Source organism: Amphibalanus amphitrite, unplaced genomic scaffold (genome assembly GCF_019059575.1).
Source record: "Amphibalanus amphitrite isolate SeventyFive unplaced genomic scaffold, NRLGWU_Aamphi_draft 000651F_arrow, whole genome shotgun sequence".
Lineage (NCBI taxonomy): Eukaryota > Metazoa > Arthropoda > Thecostraca > Balanomorpha > Balanidae > Amphibalanus > Amphibalanus amphitrite.
The window spans coordinates 14,035-37,406 of record NW_024882145.1 but is presented as its reverse complement, the minus strand read 5'-3'; the positions used below and the strand labels follow the sequence as shown (position 1 = coordinate 37,406).

At 48.8% G+C, this 23,372-nt stretch overlaps 2 protein-coding genes across 2 annotated transcripts; one reads left to right on the top strand and one right to left on the bottom strand.

The window, feature by feature from the left end:
• The first annotated feature begins 377 nt into the window (after nucleotides 1–377).
• On the top strand, nucleotides 378–16,702 carry LOC122363990. The gene is made up of 5 exons (XM_043333914.1): nucleotides 378–974; nucleotides 1,283–1,400; nucleotides 1,680–2,061; nucleotides 4,342–5,762; nucleotides 16,688–16,702. Exons 1-5 carry the CDS (start codon nucleotides 958–960, stop codon nucleotides 16,700–16,702), a joined length of 1,953 nt encoding a protein of 650 aa, XP_043189849.1. The 5' UTR covers nucleotides 378–957.
• LOC122363989 (CUB domain-containing protein 2-like) lies at nucleotides 14,537–22,683 on the bottom strand. The gene is made up of 5 exons (XM_043333913.1): nucleotides 22,434–22,683; nucleotides 19,719–19,889; nucleotides 18,158–18,355; nucleotides 17,639–17,752; nucleotides 14,537–16,947 (listed from the first exon to the last, which is right to left on the bottom strand). Exons 1-5 carry the CDS (start codon nucleotides 22,681–22,683, stop codon nucleotides 16,745–16,747), a joined length of 936 nt encoding a protein of 311 aa, XP_043189848.1. The 3' UTR covers nucleotides 14,537–16,744.
• Nucleotides 22,684–23,372: the final 689 nt, after the last annotated feature.

Here is a 23,372-nt window from a genome sequence, read left to right as displayed (position 1 = left end):
GGATCGACGCTGAGGGCTGTCACCCCACAGAGGCGAAGGTGAGAGCCATCCACTCTGCGCCAAGTCCCAAAAACGTGTCCGAGCTGAAAAGTTTCTTGGGCATTCTGAATTACTATGCTCGTTTTCTACCAAACCGATCTGAGGTACTGTCACCATTGCATGAGCTTTTGAAAAAGGATGCTTTGTGGGCCTGGGGACCAAAGCAGCAGAGTGCTTTCAATGAGGCAAAAACGTTGATAACGTCGGAACGAGTGCTGGCGCATTTTGATCCAACCGTTCCTCTTGTGCTCACTTGTGACGCATCCTCTGTTGGCATTGGCTCAGTGCTCTCACACAGATACAGGGATGGGTCCGAGAAGCCAGTGGGGTTTGTTTCACGATCGCTATCCAAAGCTGAGCAGAAAATGAGCCAAATTGAGAGGGAGGCGTTGGCCTTGGTGTTTGGCGTCACGAAGTTTCACCAGTATTTGTTTGGAAATGACAAATTCATTTTGGTGACTGACCACAAGCTACTGGTCAAACTGTTCGGTGAGCATGAAGGGATTCCGGCGACAGCATCCGCAAGGATTTCGAGATGGGCGCTACGGTTATCCGCGTACAATTACACGATTCAGTACAGATCAACGACGCAGATAGGACATGCCGATGGTCTCAGCAGATTACCCCTTCCCGTCTCGAAGGAGCGTGACCATGAGGTGTCTGAGATGGTGTGTTTGTTGCAGAGCTTGGAGGAGGAGTTTGCATTGGACTCCTCCCGGATTGCTGCGCTGACGTCTCGGGACACTCTGCTGAGTCGGGTGCGGCAGGCCATAGAGACTGGTGAGTGGCCTGACGAGGAGGACATCCGCTCATTCTTCCACAGGAGAGATGAGCTGTCGGTGATCCGCGGAGTGCTGCTGTGGGGCAGCCGCGTGGTCGTGCCTGCCAAGGCACAGAAGCACGTTTTACACGAGCTACATGAAGGACACCCTGGGGTGAGTCGGATGAAAGCTGTGGCGAGAACATGTGTGTGGTGGACTCATATAGATGGAGAAATCGAGCGATTCGTGCGCTCTTGCGATGGGTGCCAACAAACCAGGCCCCATCCTGTAAGAAACGAGCTACATCAGTGGAATTGGCCGAGAAAAATTTGGTCGCGAATTCATGTCGATTACGGCGGGCCTGTGAATGGGAAGTATGTACTGGTGGTCGTTGATGCAACATCGAAATGGGTGGAGGTTGTGTTGACGACTTCTACGTCCAGCGCTGTTACCGTGGATGCTCTTCGTTTGCTGTGCTGCAGGTTCGGCCTCCCGGACACCATCGTCTCGGACAACGGTCCGGCCTTCATCGGGGAGGAGTTCCAGCGGTTCACGAGGAGGAACGGCATCCGTCATGTGAGGACGGCTCCTCACAGGCCGGCAAGTAACGGGTTGGCGGAAAGGTACGTCAAGGAAGTAAAGTATGCGCTTCAAAGATCCACTTCCGGAACCATGTCCGTCAAACTTGCTAAATGGCTGATCAGCTGCCATTCAACACCCAATGCAACAACGGGGGTAACGCCTGCGTCTATGATGTTCGGTCGAGAATTAAAGACGAGACTGCAACTTCTCAAACCGGACTTGGAACGGACTGTAGAGCAGCAGAAGGATAGACAGAAAGAGTACTATGATATGCGTACTAAAGGCCGTCAATTTCAGGTGTCCGACAGAGTCTACGCCAGAGGCTTCGGGAGCGGACCGGTTTGGTCGCCCGGAGTGGTCGGCTCTCTCCTCGGTGCAACGATGGCGGAGGTCCGGCTGGACGATGGTCGACTGTGGCGCCGTCACTTCGATCAGCTGCGGTCTGCGGGCGACTCTGCTCCGAAGAATCGCACGGAGACGGACGTCTGCGACTTCGGACGGCTGCGGGGGAGGCGGGACCTGTCGGGTGGCGAGCCGGACGAGAGTTGGCTGGAGGACGATCAGCGGGAGGATCCCGTGGTGATCTCGGACCGGAGACCGGCGGCTGACGCCGGCCAGCCTGAGCAGAGCTCGGAGAGTCCCGGAGTACAGTCGTCTCCGGCTGCTCGTCTCCCCTCTGGTGCGTGCGTATGTGCGGGTGATCAGACTTCGAGTGCGCGCGCGTGTACAGGTGATCAGAGTCAGACTTTGAGTGAAGGGACTGCCACGGGCGTGACTCAGGATTCTTTGGTGTCCCGAGGGCTGTCGGGCTCACTAGAGAGAGCGGAAGGTGTTCCGTCGGTCACACTGCGTCGATCACAGCGTGAACGACGCAAGCCGGACTACTACAGACCCGGTGCTGGGTAGATATGTGTTAATGAACACTTGAGACTTCTGTGTAGCTGTTGTGTTCTTTTCGTTACTGAGCCAGGAATGGTGTTTGTGGTTTGTTTGTTGTTTTTTTTTTTTTGGAGGGAGGTAATGTGATGGTTTGAGTGTCACTGGGCCGGCTTGATTGTAGGCCCCTGACTGCGGTCTATGACCCGGGGCGCTGGGTCAGCTGAGTGGCGGTGTGAGCGTGCCGACCGCCGGGCCGGAGCGGCGGCCGGCAGTCTGGAGTTGGACCGGTGCCAATAAAGGTCCGTGCTGAGCCTGGATGTTACAGTGAGGTCAAATTTTGAAGTTGGTTGTTAAGGCCTAAAAAGGTGTCTATCTGATGCAGTTTTTCACGGCGAATCGAATGGTGCTATTTTTGTTTCCGTACGAGGTCTAGAACTTCCAAAAAATCATTTTTCAAAATTTTTGTGTGTCGTGACTGTGTCTCTCTGTTTGTTCACATAGTTTGTATTCTAGCCTTGTCGCGTAGGGTCGGCGTCGGGTCATAAGTGGTCATAAATGGAGGTCCATGTGCCACACATGTGCGCGGCAGCAGGGACACGCCGGTCCGTATATCAGGCTGGACATTTGGAGACGGGCGGGCAGTGGAGAGCAGGGCGGGAGAGAGAGAGGACGGGTCGGTGTGCGCGTTGAGATGTCTGAAGGGTGAAGAAATACAGTCTACGATAGACGCAAAGTTTGAATGCCACAAGCTATTTCGGCATTTTTCTGACAAGTGGTGAGAAGATGCCGAGTGTCGAGGAGGAGACCAGTGACGCCGCGGGAAGAGCGGTGATGGAGGTGACTCCGGCGTTCGACGCCAGGACTATTCCGGAGTTCGACGGAACTGGAAACGTAGTGGAGTGGCTGGAGCAGGCTGCTCTCCTGTGCGAGCTGCGATCAGTGTCCTTGATGGCTGTGTTGCCGACTCGCCTGCGCGGCGGTGCTTTCGCGGTGTGGTCCCGAATGCCCGCAGCGACTCGTCATCAGCTGCCCAGCGTGAAGGCTAAGCTGCTGAGGGCCTTCGCCATGGACGGTTGGACCCGTTCACCGCGCAGGCGGAAATGGCACGGCGTCGCCTTCATCCCGGAGAGACGGCGGATGTGTACTTAGCGGCGCTGCAGCAGCTCGCTGAGTTGAAGGGAGGTCTGCCGGAGAGAGCTATCGCCATCACCTTCGTCAATGGGCTGCCGGAGGCTGCGCAAGCTGCGGTTCGGGACGGGCTCGAAGACGAGTTCACTCTCGAGTACGTCCTGGACCGAGCGAGAACCGTGCTGTCCAGGACAGCAGTCACGGCAGCGCCACCGGCGGCGGCGGCGGCGGCGGCGGCGGCGAGTGGGCCATCACGTGACATTTCAAGGTCAAGTCGCCGGCCGGCTCCGATCAGATGCTGAATATGTGGTCGCCCAGGTCATGTCGCCCGGATGTGCCCAAACGGCTGCGGCGGGGGAGCTGCATCAGCGCCAGCACCTCCTCCGCCGTCCACCGAGCCGGCAGCAGAGCGCCGGTAATCCAGATGCTGCTCGACGGGCGACCGTGTCACGCGCTGGTGGACACGGGCTGCGAGGAGACCGTAGTGTTCGCGGGTTGTGTCGATAAATGGGATCGATGTGAGACAAACTTGACCGCGGTGAATGGGAGTGCCGTGCGATGCTGCGGGAGTGCAGAGGTGCTGCTGGAGGCACAAGGCCGGCGGGCGGTGGTCCGTGCTGTGGTAGTGGCGGAAAGGTTGTTGGGTGTTGACGTGCTGTTGGGCATGACCGGGTTAGAGGCGCTGGGTGGTGTGTTTGTTAGTGGTGGAGAGGTGTGTTTTGGTGTAAAGTGGTGACGGGGGAGCGTTCGAGGTGCGCCGGTGTTAAGGCAGAATCGAGCGGTATGTCGGCAGCGGTGTCTCAGGGGCGTGGTCCAGTAGACAGACAAATCGAGACGGCTGATTTTGTGGCTAAGTTCAGCGACGGAAAGTGGACAGTTTGGTGGAAGTGGGCCGACGGAAAGGAGCCAAAACAACTCAAGAATACTGTGCGGCAATATCGCGTGCCGGCAGAGACGCAGGAGCGGTTCGACGCAGAGTTACGGCTGTGGATCGAGGAAGGGTGGCTGCGGCCGTATAATGAGCAGGAACACGGGCCGGTGCGTGGCCTAATTCCGCTCATGGCGGTCACCCAGGAAGCCAAGGACAAGGTCAGGCCGGTGCTCGACTACCGTGAGCTGAATGAGCACCTGGTGGCTCATACGGCTGAAGCTGATGTGTGCCGCGACCAGCTCCGCAAGTGGCGGCAACACGGCGACGATGTGGCCGTCATCGACCTGAAGAAGGCGTTTCTGCAGCTGTACGTGGCCCAGGAGCTGTGGCCGTTTCAGACGGTAATCGTGGACGGCCAGCGACATTGTCTGACAAGGGTCGGATTTGGTCTCAGCGTTGCAAGCGGCATCATGCGAGCGGTAGTGCGGGAAGTTTTGGATCAAAGTCCAGAGATCGCAAAAGCATTGCTCCCGTACGCTGACGACCTGCTCGTTAACGAGACGCTCATCTCTGCTGAGCGGGTGACCGAACATTTTGCCGCATACGGGCTCTCGTGTAAGTCACCGGAACGGGTAGCGGACGAGGCCGGAGCCCGGATGCTGGGGCTCCGAGTGAGACGGCAGTCTGGCGGTGACGGCACACTGAGATGGTCTCGGGACGGCGTGACACCAGCTGAGCCACCCGGGGTGCTGACCAGGCGGTCAATCTTCGCCTGGGCGGGTCAGCTAACCTCACACGTGCCCGTCGCCGGGTGGCTGCGGCCGGCCGCCGCCTGGCTGAAAAGGGCGGCGAACAAGGTCACCAAAGATTGGGACTCACCGATCACTGACGATGACCTGCGCAAACAAGTCAGTGATCTGGCCCGGCGGCTGGCAGAGTGTGACCCGGCACGAGGACAGTGGTGCGTCTCAGGAGACTCGGTGACGGTGTGGACTGATGCCAGCTCCATCGCCCGCGGCGTAGTGCTAAGTGACCCCACCACGGGTGAGGTTATCGAAGACGCCGCGTGGCTCCGATCTGACAGTGACTCAGACATGCACATAAACCTATCGGAGCTGGATGCCGCGCTGAACGGTATGAATATGGCGGTGGCGTGGGGATTCAAGCGTGTGATCCTCCGCACAGACTCTGTCACTGTTCAGCGCTGGCTGACCGACGCTCTGACAGGCCGTGCCCGACTGAGGACGAAGGCACAGTCGGAAATGCTGGTTCGGCGGCGGGTGGCCGTTTTCAAGCAGCTCTCCAGCGAGTACGACCTCGTCGTGACAGTGGACAACGGTGACGACGCAATGGCTGCTTCGACGGATGATGAGCAGGAAGAGGAGATCGCCTGTCCGGTTCCGACCGCCCATGTGCCTGGACAGCTGGCCATTGAGGCGCCGGCGGCGGTGGAGCCGTCAGAGCTGACCCCAGCTGTCGCGCCGACCGAGCAGACCGAGCCGGTCCCTCGAGCAGCAGCTGAGACGGATGGCGGTGCCGGAACAGAGGAGCGGATCCATACAGTGAAAGTTGTAAAAACAGAAACTGAGGGATTGTCAAACGACCGTGTGAACGAAGGTAGAGCGCCAGCGGAAAGTGTAGATAATATCGATAGTTATAGTGACGTGCTAAGAAGGGGTTTGCGCTGCAGGCGTGCGCCGCATCTCTTCGGCGCTCCCATCCCCCATTAGTTAAATTGTAGTTAGATGTGTTCTTTAGGAACAGGGGGGAATGTGTCTCTCTGTTTGTTCACATAGTTTGTATTCTAGCCTTGTCGCGTAGGGTCGGCGTCGGGTCATAAGTGGTCATAAATGGAGGTCCATGTGCCACACATGTGCGCGGCAGCAGGGACACGCCGGCCCGTATATCAGGCGGCCCGGCTGGACATTTGGAGACGGGCGGGCAGTGGAGAGCAGGGCGGGAGAGAGAGAGGACGGGTCGGTGTGCGCGTTGAGATGTCTGAAGGGTGAAGAAATACAGTCTACGATAGACGCAAAGTTTGAATGCCACAGTGACGTCATAAAATTTTGAATAACTCCCACATTTTTTAACCGATTCTTCTAAAAATTGGTATGTAGGTGCACATAGACCACTTCTCTGACATATATTCCGTTTTTTTTTCGATACACTGAAAATTTTGGATTTTATAATTATTTTCCCCAAAAAGTCAGTTTTTTGAAGAAAAAAAATGGGCCAAAATCCAAAATTTTCAAAAAACCGAGATAGCCACTTGATAGACAAGGTAGAATCACGTATAACCTTTTTTGTTACGTCTTGATTCCTTTAAAATGAAGATGTTAGCGGCGTTGGAAATTTTGCCGTTTTTGAGGCGAAAATGGCGAACATGACGTCACTAAAACGTCAATTTCTCAAAAAATTTCCGACGGATTTCGCTCAAATTTTTAGAGAACGTGTCAAATTGATGTATGATAAGGTTCTGAAAGTTTGACGTTGCTGGCGTAACGCGTTTAGAAGTTATTGGCGAAAAACGGGAGGGGGCAGATTCTGCCCCCCCCCCCAGCGGGGTGCGGGTTAAAGGGACTATCCCACCTTTAACATGGGGTTTGAGTTGAAATAGCCAAGTTTGCGGCGAGATTCAGAAACCACTATCTATCTAGGTTGCAACCCCCGCGGCCTCTTGGTGTTGAATAAATTCGTTCCCTTCATTTCAGTCGGGGAAACTATGGTAAAATCTGCCATTTTTAGCAGTCTGCTATTTTTAGCAGAATTCTGCTAAAAATGGGTACGAATCTGCTAAAAATGGGTACGGTAAAAAGTACTGTTTGAAAACTGGTCAAACATTCATCTTTCACTCAGAAACACACTATTTTGCATGCAATGTCTATACTACAATTCTCACATTTTCAAATGAACCTATCATTTGCCTAAAAACTTTAAGGAACAATGCTGTAAATTTTGCTGATTCAGGAAGCCCCAAATGTTATTAGAAACTGCTATTTTTAGCAGCTGCATCTGCTAAAAATAGCAGAAGATATATCTATGTATCTATTGATCAATGGTGAAATGTACATGTATAACTGAGCTTTGGCACCCCACGCCCACTCCATCCACCAGAGGAGGCAGTACACTGTTGCCTAGCAGCACCATCTTAAGGCAATGGCACAGTACTGTTGACCAGGCTGAAACAGAGACAGAGACAGAGACAGAGACCGAGACCGAGACCGAGACCGAGACCGAGACCGAGACCGAGACCGAGACCGAGACCGAGACCGAGACCGAGACCGAGACCGAGAGAGAGAGAGAGAGAGAGAGAGAGAGAGAGAGAGAGAGAGAGAGAGAGAGAGAGAGAGAGAGAGAGAGAGAGAGAGAGAGAGAGAGAGAGAGAGAGAGAGAGAGAGCGAGAGCGAGGGAGAGAGCTTTTTACAGCATTCAAAAGTGTGGAAGGTTTCTTGAAAACAGTCTGATTACTGCAATACGTGTCATCATGTACCCCACATATCAAAGTTTACTAAGTCCTAGCACGTCCAGACAAGACTGAGACAGTACGCATTTCAAACAGGCAAAAGCATGCAGACACATACAGAAATAACATCAGGTTCTTAAACCGTGAGGCGTGAAGCCCCATTACCCATATGGCCCTCGTAAGATCTGTGGTAGACTCACACCATGCAACATTCAATATTCATCTGGTCACGCAATCACTATGCAATGATAATGATCAACAAATAAACACACACCCACACCAATGTTTCTTAAGGTTTGGCAATTTGATGTTGATTTTTGAAAATAATAGTCATCTTGAGGAACAAAACATGTGAAAAAAATAGTAAATAATTGACCATCAGCCTGCACCCTGACGTGTTTGACTGCTAGGCTGTGCCAAACTTCTACTCATTTCCCAAAAAAGAATTGTCTTGATTCAAAATAGCTGGTCATTACATACACTTTAAAGTCTGGAGAATAAGATGGAGGTAACATTTTTAACCAAAATGGATTATTAAACCACTAAAATGACATCCTAACCATGAAGGTTGAAAAGTCGTGCCAAGACCCAGCAGGGCATAAGCTGCTGTTTGAACAAAACCAGGCAATGCTATGTGCCAAATTTACCATTATAAGAAACACTGTGGCCAGGGTCATCTTAACAAACCACATAAAGGGCTAAATTAACTATTAAAATATGCCTACATGGCTATTTACCCCTTCAATGGTATGACCTTGATAACATGTGTGTCAACCAATCATGCCAAATTGTGTTTGTTATAGTGATGGCCTGTTCTAGTAATGAATCTCAACCATATGTATTTTTTTGCTAGATTTTGTTTTCAACATTATTTTCTGTCTATTCTTAATAGAAGAAACATAAAATACCTAAAACAATGACCAATTTCTAGGAAATTTCAGTGCATTCATCTTCCAATGGCAATATCTTATCAAAAAATAGTCGGATCTGAAAGAAAATAGAATAGGACACTCTCAGCACTATTCTCATCATGAATCTGCCAGGCATTTGATGCGCATTTGCTTCAAGTAGTGCGCAAATCTGTTTTTGTATGGGTCCGTACCCAAATCTGCTATATTTGGGTACGATGACGTCACGTGCGTACCCATTTTTAGCAGGTCCGTACCCATTTTTAGCAGATTTCTGCTAAAAATAGCAGACTGCTAAAAATGGCAGATTTTACCACAGTTTCCCCGACTGATTTGAAAATGGGCCTTGTACAAAGCCCTATCTTCAACATGGAGCGACCGTTAGTGTGACGTCACCTCGTTTAGTCATTCTGATTTAAATGGGTTTGTTCGTTGAAAAATCGCTTAAAACTTGGTCTGAACTTTGTTGTGGTGCCTACAGAGTAAAAAGAATCAGCTTTATGACAGTAATGTGGCCTGGGGAAGGAGGTAATTTTGGGCTGTGACGTCACATATTTGAAAGTTTGTGTTTGGAACATGGGAAGCCTAAGATGTTTAATGAAAAATAAATGCCAGAACCGTGTTCCTGGTCATCCAATCTATAAAGTCGGGCACAATTTAACTAGTTTTAACAACATTTTAGAAGGTGGGATAGTCCCTTTAAGCGCCTAGGTCACCTTGCACTGTATCCACGACTTACTCGATGTCGACTGGGATTATGTTTTCTTTGCCGAAACCGTCAGTGACAAGTGGCATGCTTTCTTGTCGTTTGATGTTTACAATAACCGTGTTTACATAGGGTTCCCTTAATCTTCCCCTATTTGTCTCTTAAATGTCCCTTATAAAGGAATCCTCTGTCTCCTTTACCTCGCTTCACTACAAATATGGCGCAACTAAGTCATTCTAGAAGCAGTTTGCAATTGTTACTTACCTTTAGGGCTCTCCCAAATAGCTTCCAGACTAGACACTGAGGTAAAAGTGATAGCACATGAAAGCTCAAAGCAAGAAAAATCAGAAAACTATCTGGCATTTAACATACTTTAAACGGCTGAGCTATTATTCAAGTAGGTATAATCACATCCACGGCAATATCAGAACACCGCACCTGTCGAATTTCCGCCTTGACTTTCTGCCGTTTATGCGTTAATGCCACTTAAAAATCCTCAGTCGGCGCACGTGCGCTTGTCGAGTCGGGGACCACCATTCGGACGATTCGGAACTGCCGGCCAATCAGCACGCCGCTTTTGTGATGTGATAGTTTGAGAACCACTGGATATGGTAGCGTAGCAGCTTTTGGAAAGGCGCTACGCTACCAAATCCTCCCCTATTTGTCGCTTAAAGAGGGAATTGAAGGGCAGGATAAAATTACTTCAAAATATGAATTGTTGAATTTCGAGTATCAAATAAGCCCAATTTATATTGTTTACAGCATAAACGATGCTTAGTATGCTTCTAACAACAATAGCGTCCATAGCAACGTTACACGCGAGCGCTATGATGCCTAAAATTCGATCTGAAAATAGGGGAGAAATAGGGGAAGATTAAGGGAACCCTATGTAAACACGACTAATGTGTCTTATACTGTTTAATTGTTTTTATCTTGACTTCGCGTGTCAGTGGGGCTTGTCCCTGTTGGTGATTTTGGTAAATAAACAAATAAACAAATTTTCAGTGCCATTTTGACCGTGTACCGTTTTTTGTGACCTTGTGACCTGACCTGAGGTCACTGGGACACAAAACTTCTAGGAAACGTGTCACATGGCTGCCCCAAGTTCTGTCTGAAATTTGGTGGCCATAACTCTTACGGTTCTTAGTTCTTACACTATTAGCGATAAACTCAGCGAATCCGTTGTCGCTGATAAAGTCCAATTTTACCCTGACATTGTACCGGTTTCGGTGACCTGACCTGAAATGACAGATATCTGAAATTTTTGTTTGTTTGTTGGGGCTTATAGATCTGAAATTTTTAGGGAAGGTCCCAAAAGGCCACCCTAGAGAGTATGCCAAACTTCGCCGTTTTTACGTTATTTGCGAAAAACAGGGGGGTTGCATCAACCCCCTGGCCCGGCGAGGGTTAATGCGACCTTGCGAGCATTTGCATTATCTCTTGTTTGTTTGTTCTCTTGTACATGTAAGTGCGCCATGCACTCTTACATATAAGGGGCAATGAATGGCATAGGTACTCATGATCTTTTTCATCACTTGGTGGATAGGAGGCAAGACTTGAAAAAGATGGTGTATCGCAGTAATTACCAGTGCTGACTGTACATAAATTACGCCATTGGCACTCAAGAGGCATCAACGGGAGTGGGACGTTAACGGTACACGTACGCTCGAATATAGGCGACACCCTATATGTGTTGCTATCAGTTAACAGTTTGTATCACCGGAACAGCTACATTCCTGTACAGTATGTCTAAAAAGTATGTCCCCTGGTTTGGCTCTCCCACAGGAGGCGAATCGGTAACTTGGCTGAATCCCAGTTGCGGCACCCGGCCGCCAGGGTCGCTGCCGCGCGAGCGGCCTTGACCGCTCGCATGTCATTGGCAGTTCGGTCCCTCCCCATCTATACAGAGGTGGGGAGGGGAGAAGAGGGGAAGAGAGGGGAGGGAGCGGCATCCGCTCGGCACTGGGCGATACCTGGCTGACCCCGCGCTCCCTCGCTGACCTCCGTCCTGCCCTCAGGCGAAGACCGACTTCCTCGGCCCGTAGCGGCCGAGCGGAAAACCGAGCTCGCAGGGCGCGACTCCATTGGCCCAATCTTATAAATGGAATGCTGTCGTATTCACGGCATTAGATAATATTAATAGTGATACCAGCAGTGGATGTCGTAAAATACAGTCCAAAACAAACGAAAGCACACGATTGACGCATAATGCGCCCTCCCATTCAAATAAGCCCGCCCACTTCAATAGATGGTGTAGTTTCTTAGGGCGTAAAAGATGCAAAACACTACCAAACCTTTTTTAGCTCGGCCACTGGGACCGTCAATATACAATTGACTGAAATGCATGAAAACCATTTTGCATTTAATAGCCGTTTCCTGCACCCAAACTTTAGCCAGTGACGCCCTGTCCATTCTAAAGCGTTTATAAGATTGGTCCCAGCACCCGATTTTATATGAGGAAGTCGTTTAAAAAGCATCTTATCTCTAACTAATTTATTTATTATGGCCACTTTTACAGGACGTCTATAGAGCTTTGACTTTTACATTTCTTCCTCGTTCAGGAGTAACGTTTTAACCCTCACCGGACCTTCAGGTTTTCTGAATACCGAGGGGCCGTTGGGGGGTTAGAAGTGAGGGAACAACCCCCTTTGCCGATTCGCCCCTTAATGAGCTAGAGCCTCACGAAAGAAACGATCGTGCGCGTCGTTACGAAATGCAGCGATTGGTCTCCGATTTTAAGGACTAGGATCAGCCGATGACTTCTGAGGTTAGGTCAAGTGGCCCAAGGCACAGGTTCGGTTTTTGGTAAATAACTTCGCTAAACATGATCGCAGATCCGCGATTTTAGCAGCATCGTGTTTGTCTAGCTCAGGCGTGTCGAATGGTATATTTTTTCTTCGGGTGAGATCAAGTTAAGGTGTTAACCTCGGGTCAAGGTCAGGTCACAGCCCGTCAGGTCACGAAGCTGGTCAAAGCAAAGAGATCTTATACACAAATTAATTTAGGATAGTTTAATTCAAGTCGGTATGAATCCGACTTGACAATTTACTAGGTGGGTTTTGCAGCGCTATTACTTCGGCATGTAATTATAAATCATTGCTAATTTCGATCCGGATGTCGTTATTCAATGCTGGCCTTTGCGCCCTCAGAAAAGTTTAAAGTCATGAAGGCTTGCATTGACCCATACTTTCCATTTTCAGCACCATTATTCGCCGTAGTTGACCAGGTATTTTTCTTCAGCTCTCCCCCGAATCATTTGGCTTAGACCCATGGCATATCACCCGTGCATCGCAAGACGCACCTACCACACACAAGTTCACGATCCCCACGAACCCACATCAGCGTCCGTTCGCTTGGTGTGTGACCCCTTGACCTTTGGCCGCGACAACTGCCAGCTTGCCGGAGCACCCCTCCCTGCACGCGCTGCCCCGCCCTCCCTCTCTCCCTCCCCCCCGGGGTCGTGTCACGAAGGTTCGGGCTTACGCTACTACCGGCCGCTGCGCAGCTGTCACCTAGCGCTTGGGAATGTGTGGTCTGGTGCGGATTCAGCCAACTACCGGCTCGCGACACCAGCGCCACGTAGTGGCGACGGTACATTCTTTTTAGACATACTGTACACAGTTGCTGCTGTATATTTTATAATAGCCGTTTTCACGACGTCCATCTGGTACACATTTGGTGCACATCTGGTGCAGATAGGTGCAAATTTGGTCAAATTAGGTTCAGTGTCTCTTAGTAGCTATCAGCTAGGGTTGCACTTATTGCTTGTATGCCTAGTTTGTCATATTATCAGAGACGACAGAGAGCATCATGGATTAAAACACTGAAATAAATTCATAAAGTGAAAATATTTGCTGTAAAAGAGATTAGGTGCAGATGTGGTCAAATTAGGTGCATTCGCCGGATAGCCCGTCGTGAAAGCGACTAATGCTGTTACCAGCAAAGTTTTCACACATACGAGACGAGTGAAGCGGACTCAGGTGTAGGTACTATATGTAGGCTCCTCTGACGGAGTCGCACGATGGACTCTATAAATTGCTACGCAGGGCTACGCTGGCTACACAGGAGACATCATGTTCTATCAACGATTATCCGAATGTATCAGTGATGAATTTCAGCGGAGGCTGTCTTTGGCAGTATTGATTGCATCATGCCCTTATCGGTCTCATTTTGCATGCAGACAGAGATGAAGGCTATCTCTGGCTAGATCCGATGATGCATCCATGTTCCATGTTTTACATTCCAGTCAACGCATGCTGCTCGTCTCAGAAAAATGGATTGGTCCGGGACCGGGTCGCACTGAATCAGACGAATATTTGACGAAAGCTACGGGTTCACCACAACTGAGTTTCGATAGTAGATATATTGGTCATGGGACACACGATTCCAGACCCATTCGTCTGGACATTATTAGTTACCGGCACCGGCATGGAAGGGCCATTATTGATGGAGCTACATATAAAAGATTTTTCATTTGCCAGGTAACAGTGCCAGTAGGTACCTGTCTTTATTAAAATGACAGGAAAATACTTAATCTGAATTTAGGATAATCCCTACAGATTATAATAGGTTTGCCTTTAAAATGTCACAAACCATAGGTAGTCCCTTTGATAAATAGTGCACATCTACGTTTGTCGTCTACATTATAAGCTGCTATTAAAAAAATAGATTTGCAATAACTAGGAAAACTCATACTTGTTTCAATACAATGTGTTTCAAGTTTTGTAGTTAAAACACTCTTGATTTTTAAGGTAGGCACTGATAATAGCTCCTTGCCGGTGCTGCCGGGGCCCTATCATCGCTGCCCGTCAGAATAGGCTTATCTGTCGGCTGGAATTGCGCATTGCAGAATTATCATATTTAGAAAGCTCTTGGTTGCTTCCGTAATCAAAGATCTTGCACTTATCGGATACCAGAGATGGCTCTTGCATCACCGAAAGATCTGCACGCTTATCTAGCCCGTATTTGGAGTCGTTACCACACGACTTCAGCGAGGGAAACGTTTAAACTAAACAGATATTCACGTTCGCTCTGTTTATTGTCAGAAATTGTTTCCAGGTCAACAGCATGGAATCATCCGTTTTCTAATGCATGCTTTTTAATCCATCCTACATTGTAAAACTGGCGCGGACTTAAGGACAACATCAAAATGCCTCGCTAATCGCTACAAAAAAAGATATGAAGTCGCAGAAATTATAATGCTTCCAAGACTAAGTTTTTACGCTAAAAGTGTTCATCTCGCTCTTGAGTACTGCCTACTGCCTACTGAGCACTGCCTCAAATGGCACAAAAAGGTACGAAACTTACAGAGTCACAACTCACATTGCATCCTTACAAACTTGTCCACCACCATCCCAGGTGTATTAGCATTTTGGTGAGAAAAAAGAAGATGTAGGTATAAACGCACTAAAATTGAAGGACGTTTCTCCTAAATCTCGGTATTTCTAAATGACATCTAATGAGCCAAACATTTTGGTCAGGGTGCCTTTCGCAGTGATTATTGAACACATTAAGAATGAGTTAAAATCTAAATTATAAGTAGGATAGAGGCTGATAAACTGTGGTATGCATATTTATTTTGTACGCAAATTATCTACAACGGCCCTACATTCCCAAAGTTACAACAAACACTGAAAAAACGTCCTGAGACCAAAGCGTACGGCGCAATAGCTTTATCTCGCTGTCTATGGTTGTAAATTAATTTCAAACAAAACACTGTGGTAAAGTATTTAGTAACAGCACTCGTGGCTCGTCTGACAACAGTAAGCACATACACGACGCTCCACAAGTCGCAACATGAATCAATTGAAGCGATTCACACTCTGATTTTGTCCCACATTGCGCATTTAAGTTACTACAACTATTGCCATCGTGAAGACGGCTTGAGCACAACCCAATACCGGCCCATCGTCACACTGATCTGTGTGTGCAATCCTCACACTGACAGCCGCAGCTGGAGAGCTGCCAGGTCAGTGCCCTAGGTGGCAGCACCATCGCCAAACTACATCCTAGGTGGCGCAGCCATCAAGCAAAGGACTGGTGCCCTCCATTGAGTCACAATGCCCTTCGATTTCACACTGGCATTCGGTAGTTTAGGTTTAGGTGCTATGAAGGATCTGACAAGACACAACTGACATTATTTGCTCGTTGGTCTGACAACAAGCTGAACAAAAATATCAGAAGTAGGGTATAAGGTACAAAATAAATACCTACATAGGTGTGTAATTAATCGACTGTCGACATCGCTAAGATCACTAGTAGAATTCACCCGTAGCTGCTCGCATAGTTGCGTTTGGCCATGTAATGACACACACTGCAGCATCTATCACCAGCTTTTTGCTTCAACGGTTCAGGCAGCAGCGCTGTCGGTGAAGCCTTTTTCTAGTAAAGTTGGACTAACAGGAAAATAACAGGTTGGCAATCATTCTTAGGGCGACCTCTGGCATGCCGTCCGGTGTCCATCCCGTTCACAACACGCACACACAAACACATTCACAACGCAAGTTGTACCCATCCTCCATCCCACAACACATAGCACCAGCGAGATTTCATCCCATATTTTGACAGCACATCGTGAAATAGCCAACAACTGCTAACTTCTCGCGGTCTAGTTGCAGTTCCCCTACAACTTTGGCGTTTATTTGGCGTATTTCAATTGACAAGCAAATGTCTTTGGCGCCGCTTGCCCATAACATTACACAAAACCATCACACTGAATGAAACTGATGCACGTCCGTCCGTGCATTGCTCTCAGTTCACATTTCACAGTCACTGACGCTGACTAGTCCAACAATTTCGGTAGGTTTGGCGTCCCTCCAGTCACTTGTGGACCGGTCACTGCTGAGTTTTTCTCTTTATTGTGCGATTGTGCGATCGTTTCGAGAGTGCTCTGCGTTTCGGTGGCGACGACGGGTCCGTTTGAAACCGGAGTGACTCCTGCTCAGGTCAGTCCGGTCGATTCAGGTCACTCAGGTCACTCGAGTAGGCGGTCCGAGGCAGCTGTTGGGTCACTCAGGTCACTCAGTGAAGAGGGGGCGTTCCGACCAGCTGTCAGGTCACTGGGGTCAGGTCCTCAATCCAGCTCATACTACGCGGTACCTATCCGTGTTGGAGCCAGGCTTGACGAAAGTTTTCTGGTTGAAACAAACCCAGAAGTAGAAAAGAACAGTCTGACTTCTGACAACTTCATCTGAAAAGCGTGCCTCCCCCCCCCCCCGCACGAATCATTTCGTATCTGAGCCATCCTTTAGGTTTCCACCTCTACAACGCGCGTCTCTCTCCAGTCCTGCCCCTCTCCCTGTGCTCTACCCAGCCTCTCCTCTCCCCTGTATCGCCCGCACCGTGTCACAGTGTACCGGTGGATGAGGCGACACTGGGCGGATCACTGGGCCCGAACCGCCACCTCTCTCATACGGTGTCCATGGTGGAGAGCCGCGACCCCAGGTGGTCACACACGTGCACGTGACGGTGTGAGGGTGAGGTCGGGTGGCGCCGGTGACGGTCCTCCCCGCGGCGTCGGCACCAGACGCACAGACCCAGACCGGCCACCGCCACGATGGCCAGTATGACGCCCAGCAGCATGAATACGTCCACCTCGGCGGCCGTGGCGCCTGAGGGCACAGGCAGGTCATAGCGAGAGTCAGAGGGGTCACATCAGATCACAGACGCCAGCGGATGTCGCATGGGGTCAGTTGGGGGTCAACGCAGGTCACGGTGAATCACGCAGATCACGACGGGTTACAGAAAAGTTTTGCCAAGTTTCTGAGGTTTGTGAAAAAATGACAGGGGTCACGGCGGGCCATGGGTCACATTGGGTTACTGTAACTCTAAAGGTCACATTGAGCAAAGACAGGGCACAGCGTTGGCCCCAAGAGTCGCATTTTTCGTACGCGAGTTTTGTCATTACTTTCACCCAGACATTTGCCGTTTTCAGAAAATAATGATATACCTAATTGCGTTTATGAACTGTTTCACGTTCTAATACATCGACGAGTTTTTTTTTTTTCAAAACCCCACATCTGTTCTCCCTTGAATTTTCGACAAGTTGGATAGAAACTTAAAAAAAGGTACAGTCACTCGTTTTTTCTCAAGTCTGTGTGTCTTGGCAGATCTTGGCAGAACACGCTTACAAACACACACAACTATTTGATCATGATCGGACGATTATACACTTTCTTAAAAGGGGTCTTTCGTGCTTCTCGGAAATTCAGGGCAGCACCGATGTGGGGTTTGGAACAAAAACGCGTCGATGTTGAACACTGCTGAGGTCCGTTGGGTTCGGGTTTAGGGTCGGGATCTTACAGCCAGTCTCGTCGCTAAGGTCACCCACGCCACAGTTGGCTCTCATGTTGCATCGGAGCCGCTCAGGGATGCAGAAGCCGTTCTTCTCACAGTGGAAACCGTCACACTCCTTGTCTGTGGAGGCAGAACAGGTAAATCTACCATCAAACACGGTACATCATTTGGTGTCAGCAGCCGACATAAACACAAGGCACAGGTCTGATGCCCGCAAACACTATCGGGGCAATGAGGTCCGGGTCAATTGATATTGAGGACATGAGGGTTGGTAGATAGGAATCGTATCATATATCTTACGTACCTACAATCTACATCTATTAAAAAGAGTGAGAGCATGAATAGCTCTTTTTTCGTGAGGAGTTTCAGTAATCGGTTCATTGGCCCATGTTTTTCTCGCTCTTCTCTCTCGATCGCTCCCTTCCTTCCTCCGTCCCCTCTTCACCTTCGGTCACTCTCATTGTCCCTTCATTCACCCCCTCCTCTCCCTCTCTCCCTCCCCCTCCTCCCAGCTCCATCACTCACCGTCCTTCATCTCAGTCCAGTACGCTCGGAATCCCTGCTGACCGACCGACTTCTCTGACGATATGAACGACAGCTTCATTACGTTACTGGCAGAGATGATCTGCTTGTAGCGTGACATCAGTGTGTCTCCGCACAGCTCGATGGGGGTGCTCTTCAGGTCCTGCCAGATTCGCACCACCGCCGCCGGGCAGCCGCGGTCTGTCGGCACGGGTCAAAGGTCAGTGGGGAGGCCCAGAGATCACCGGGGGACCGAGAGGTCAGCGGGAGACCGAGAGGTCATCGGGGAGGCCCAGAGGTCACCGGGGGACCGAGAGGTCAGCGGGAGACCGAGAGGTCACCAGAGAGACTCAGCGGTCACTAGAAGAGGTCAGGGGTCGCCGGGGAGACTCAGAGGTCAGCAGAGAGACTCAGAGGACAGAGGAATAGGTACGGGGTCAGCACGACAGATAAGAGGTCACTAGGATCAGTAAAGGTCAGTTGGAAGGGTTATTGGTCAATGGGGGAGGTCAGAGGTCACTGGAATCGACAAACGTCAGTTGGGGAAAGTCATACTGAAGAGCGTGAGGGTGCACCTGGAAAGGCTATAACCGGCCGCTTGAAGATGAACACTATTTCCAAATATTCGATTTTTTTGACAGGAATAGAGAAAATTAAAGCACGTAACTAGCGGCAGTAACAACAGAAACAAGTTTACGAGCATAGTGTTGTGAACAGAACATCTTTAACCGCCTATCAATTCAGCGATTCGTCCATTCGTTCATCCGTCGACCGTCTCGGCGTTTGTCTGGTCTTGCTATCCGATTATCCGACTATCCGTCTATACGCCTATACATACGTCCATTAGACTATCCGTCTATCCTTCTATCTATCTATCTGCCTGATGCGTCAATCCGCCGCCCGTCAGTAGTTCTATCATTTCGTCTGCCCGTCTGCCGCTGTTCGGCTGTCCATGTGAGCTTCCGTTCATCAATAGCATATTACTCACTCCAGCGCGCTATGCTCGCCTTATATGGACCGCCATCTTACTGTGACACCTGGTGCGAATCAGCTGAGTCACGGGACCATCGACCGCGCCCGTACCATGCCATATTTGGTGCCGGTGACCGCCGCGCCGCCACGCTACCTCACGACGCTTCCCCTCCCTCCCCTCCCCCTCTTGCCCCCTCCCCGCTCTCACGCCGCGTGGGGAGCAAGCCGAAGGTCAAGTGCATTCGGAAGCAGCAGGAAGGCTCAGACCGAGTGTTTTTTCAGAGATTGCAGAGCAGGGCTTGTGCAACATAACAGCAACGGGAGCTAGCGGTGTCACTACCGCTTATTCAATATGTGGCCCATCCGCTCAGAAATAAGAAATAGATGGATGTCTTATACAGTTATACGCCTTCCAATAAATAGTTGGTATCAAATTGGTTATTGGCATTATTGGGACCCCAGCCCGTCGCCATCACATCAGTGTCGCTGTGTTGCTGTTCGTTCCACAGGCCCACGTTGACCCCGGAGGAACCCTAGCTGACCCCACAGTGACCTCACAGTGACCTCATAGTGACCTAGGAGGTCGACTCACTGGATCGGTCTCCCTCCACGATGAACGTGTCGAAGTAGAGCAGGATCTTCCTCTCGGGTTTGACGTGGATGTACCAGTGGCAGACCTTGCTCTCCTTGGCCGGGTAGTTGTCCGGGAAGAGGGGCGAGGTCACCACGCCGTCCTGGGAGCTGCTGATGTTCTTACCGCAGTCTGTGGGCGCAGAGGCAGTGTATAGTTGGAAAACAGCCAGCGGACACGGCGACCTGTGTAGGTAGTCTAGGTAGTCATCAACGGCACGTAACTGCTTACAAAGCAGCCGGTATAGACACGGGCTTCAAACACTGAATTGGAAATAAATAAAGTGTAGTATGGTAATAATATAATAAAACGGTGGAATAATTAAACGTATAGTCGACTACAGAATGATGTTCCACTCCTTAGAAGCTATCAGTTGACCGGAGCGCTAAGTTGTGCCTTTTATCACGCAATTAAGCGTGTCGATTGTGAGCATTGGGACAAAGCTATAATTTGTGAACTCAGCCCGTGTGATGCGGCACAGCCTACCACTCCAAGCAAATAACTGCCTGTGAAAAGTGGAACATCATTCTGTAGTCGACTATACACTAGCTAAAAAGTTACAGAAAAGCAATCGGTACCTACTAGTCAAGCAGTTTGCTACGTTGATACCTACCAACTTGAAACCATTTGTACGTGCATTGATGCAAATCAGATTGTGTTACACAGGCAAATGCAAAACTGCCCATTGCTACTCTGTAAAAATTGCAGGTTCGAAAGCTCATATATGGACTTTCGAACCTGCAATTCTTATACCGACAAGTTTGGTATACCAACAGGCATAGGCAGCGGAACGGGGGGGGGCACCAGCGCACCGTGCCCCCTTGATTTTGCCATTTTAACATTAGCCCTATGAGCGTTGCATGGAAAGAATGGGACCAAAAGTCGGCAGTGACACCCCCCCCCCCCCCAATTGAAGGTGTTCCGCCGCTACTGCCAACAGGGAGGAGCTGTCATGGTGCTTCATAATTTAAGGATAATGTGACTTGAAAGAAATGATGTATTTTTAACATTAATTTCATATTATTACGTCGATATTTTTATCATATCTAGCGTTTCAGGTAAGAAATAGACCCTGAAATAGTCGCCAATCCCTAAAGCGTCTTTGAATCCACGTTTACATTTCCAATCTTCGTTGAAAATCGTTCTGAATTACTCGAAATTCGCATTCAGAGCACGCAAAAGGAAACACATCGTTACGCAAACTCTAAAGGAACTGTTGATTAATTAAAGTGCAAAAATGATATGTGGAATAAATATTTTTTTCAAACGAGTTTGATCCTGTATAAAATATTCATAGAGGTAAGGCGTGAAGCAGGTTTTAAATGCTCACGAGTACGAAACCAGTTACCCACCTAACAGCCTCACATATCATCATCATCGCTTTCGATGGCAACATAAAATCAAATATTCTAAATAGCCAGACGTTTCGGTCTTAGGGTGCCTTCGTCAGTGAAAATGTCGAGATACTAATACATTAACAAACTAATCAATATCTTTAACACTTTCAAAATACACATGACCTGGACATGAAATTTTGAAAGTATTTTGAAAGTGTAAAAGATATTGATTAATTTATTAATGTATTAGTATCTCGATATTGTCACTGACGAAGGCACCCTGAGGCCGAAACGTCTGGCTATTTAGAATATTTGCTTTTATGTTGCCATCGAAAGTGAATAAATATCACAATGTCTGACACGATACATACAATCATCATCATCATCATAACCAAGTTTATTAAACCGATGCACCATATAATCAGATATGGTGTCAACGGGATCATACCATATATGGCTGATGCCCTATCTTAGACCGAATATGGTCTGTCAAGCCCACCTAGGCAGCCACACACTTGAGTTGATCACACTATCGGGGAACCTTGAGCACACTGAACTCATTGATAGAGACAGATACCTTATTAGTATCGAACACACCCTGTTCATGAAGACCCATGACCGAAATAAATGAACTCTGACCGGTTCCTGCTATATAGCTCGTGTCACTGAAAGCTTTGAATGGTTGAGTCACCCAGTGACTTGCATCCTTCTATTAAACTAAACGTTCTGACTACACCTAGATCCAACGAGGGTCTCAATATCAATGTCGTTCTTTGAGGTAACGTTTCTTTGTCTCAATATCTCTTCTTTGAGGTGACGATTAAATGCAAGATTCATCGGTTACCAAAATTAGAGCAGCGTCATGTATCAAAATAAGATGTAAGCAACCACGGTAAAACCTTTGCCGTGCATTTCTCCATTTATGCTGAGATAATGTTTGACCGCATTTGGAAAAAGGTGTGTCATGGTGCGTCCTGACTGGCCCGACCACATCATTTGGCCTTCACTTAAAAATAAGGGTGCATAGCAGTCAAATTCTACGCTACAAAATGAAGTGCTACGCATAATTTCAAAAGTAAGAAAATAATGACAAAATGTATCCATTATTGTCTGCCTGACGTTATGTCGTTGCACTTTTAACAGAAGCGAAATAATAAAGAACACAATCGATGGAAAATCGATGTTCGACCGTCGAGGCCCATTCGGTCAGCGTCAGTGGGTTTGTTTTCCCGCCTACACTCGGCTGCCACAGCTGTGTCCCTCCCCGTCAAACGCAGGCTCTCCTCCCACACAAGTTAGCAATGATGGGGGGCACTAATCGTCAACTGCCCACACTCACCTCCAAATATGTCCTTTGCGTTGAGGAATATGTACTTGGCTTTGAAGCCGCTGGATACGTGATCAGCGTCAGAGTGCAGAATGACTCGGAGTCCGCGGGCACCCCGGATGGACTCAGTGGGACCCGGAGTCGACTGGTTGCAGTACCGGGCGATCAGGTCCGTGCTGTTGTCGTAGTAGATGTTGTATATCTCCAGCCAGTCTTCGTGGCAGTTGTGCACTCTGTCAGAGTAAGAAAATAAATATATCATGTAGAAATAGGTCATATAGCTATTTGTCTATTTGTACTTATGTGTGCAGCTCCAGACAGAGTTCAACGATGACCGCGTAGCAGGTAATTTGTAATTTGACCATTTTTTACAATTTGTAATAATTTGTAATACCTGAATTCTTAATTTTGTAATTTAACTATCTTTTGATTCATTGAAGAACTTTGGTCAACCGTCGCTAACCTATCAATTTTCTTCATACATGTCCCCGGCCGAAGAAGGGAATGGGGTTAGGTTGGAAACCCTCACAGTTTCACCCTTAATTGAGCTAGAAGTGACGTGTGTGCCGTTGCGGGACGTAGCGACTGAGGTCGCCCCACACTGAACCTCGCATGCGGGTTGCGAGTTTGCGGGTTTTGAGTTTGCGGGCATAATACTAATTCATAATACTAATATATATTCATATATTCATAATACCACAGATAACAGTAGTACTACTGTTATCTGTGATAATACTAATAGAGTGATTAGACCGTTCCCTGATGGTAACTTCATGAATGCAGTGAAGCCGGTACACCTTCAGAAAAATACATATAGTCGCAATACCAGAGCAACGAACCAAAATTCGACTGGACAACGAAAAACCCGCAAACCTCGCAGAACTCGCACACCTCGCAGCGAGGAAAATCGAAAGTTGACTCTAAAAAAAAACTTTTGAAATGCGATGCAAG

Coding starts and splice junctions, on each gene's coding strand:
- LOC122363990 (XM_043333914.1), top strand. Junction 1,401..1,679: donor GGACGGCTCCTCACAGGCCG/GCAAGTAACGGG, acceptor CGTCAATTTCAG/GTGTCCGACAGAGTCTACGC. Junction 2,062..4,341: donor GGCTGCTCGTCTCCCCTCTG/GTGCGTGCGTAT, acceptor GCGTGCCGGCAG/AGACGCAGGAGCGGTTCGAC.
- LOC122363989 (XM_043333913.1), bottom strand. CDS start 22,683: ATGATATATTTATTTTCTTACTCTGACAGAGTGCACAACTGCCACGAA. Junction 17,753..18,157: donor CTGGACTGAGATGAAGGACG/GTGAGTGATGGA, acceptor CTGCCTCCACAG/ACAAGGAGTGTGACGGTTTC. Junction 16,948..17,638: donor CCTTAGCGACGAGACTGGCT/GTAAGATCCCGA, acceptor CTGTGCCCTCAG/GCGCCACGGCCGCCGAGGTG.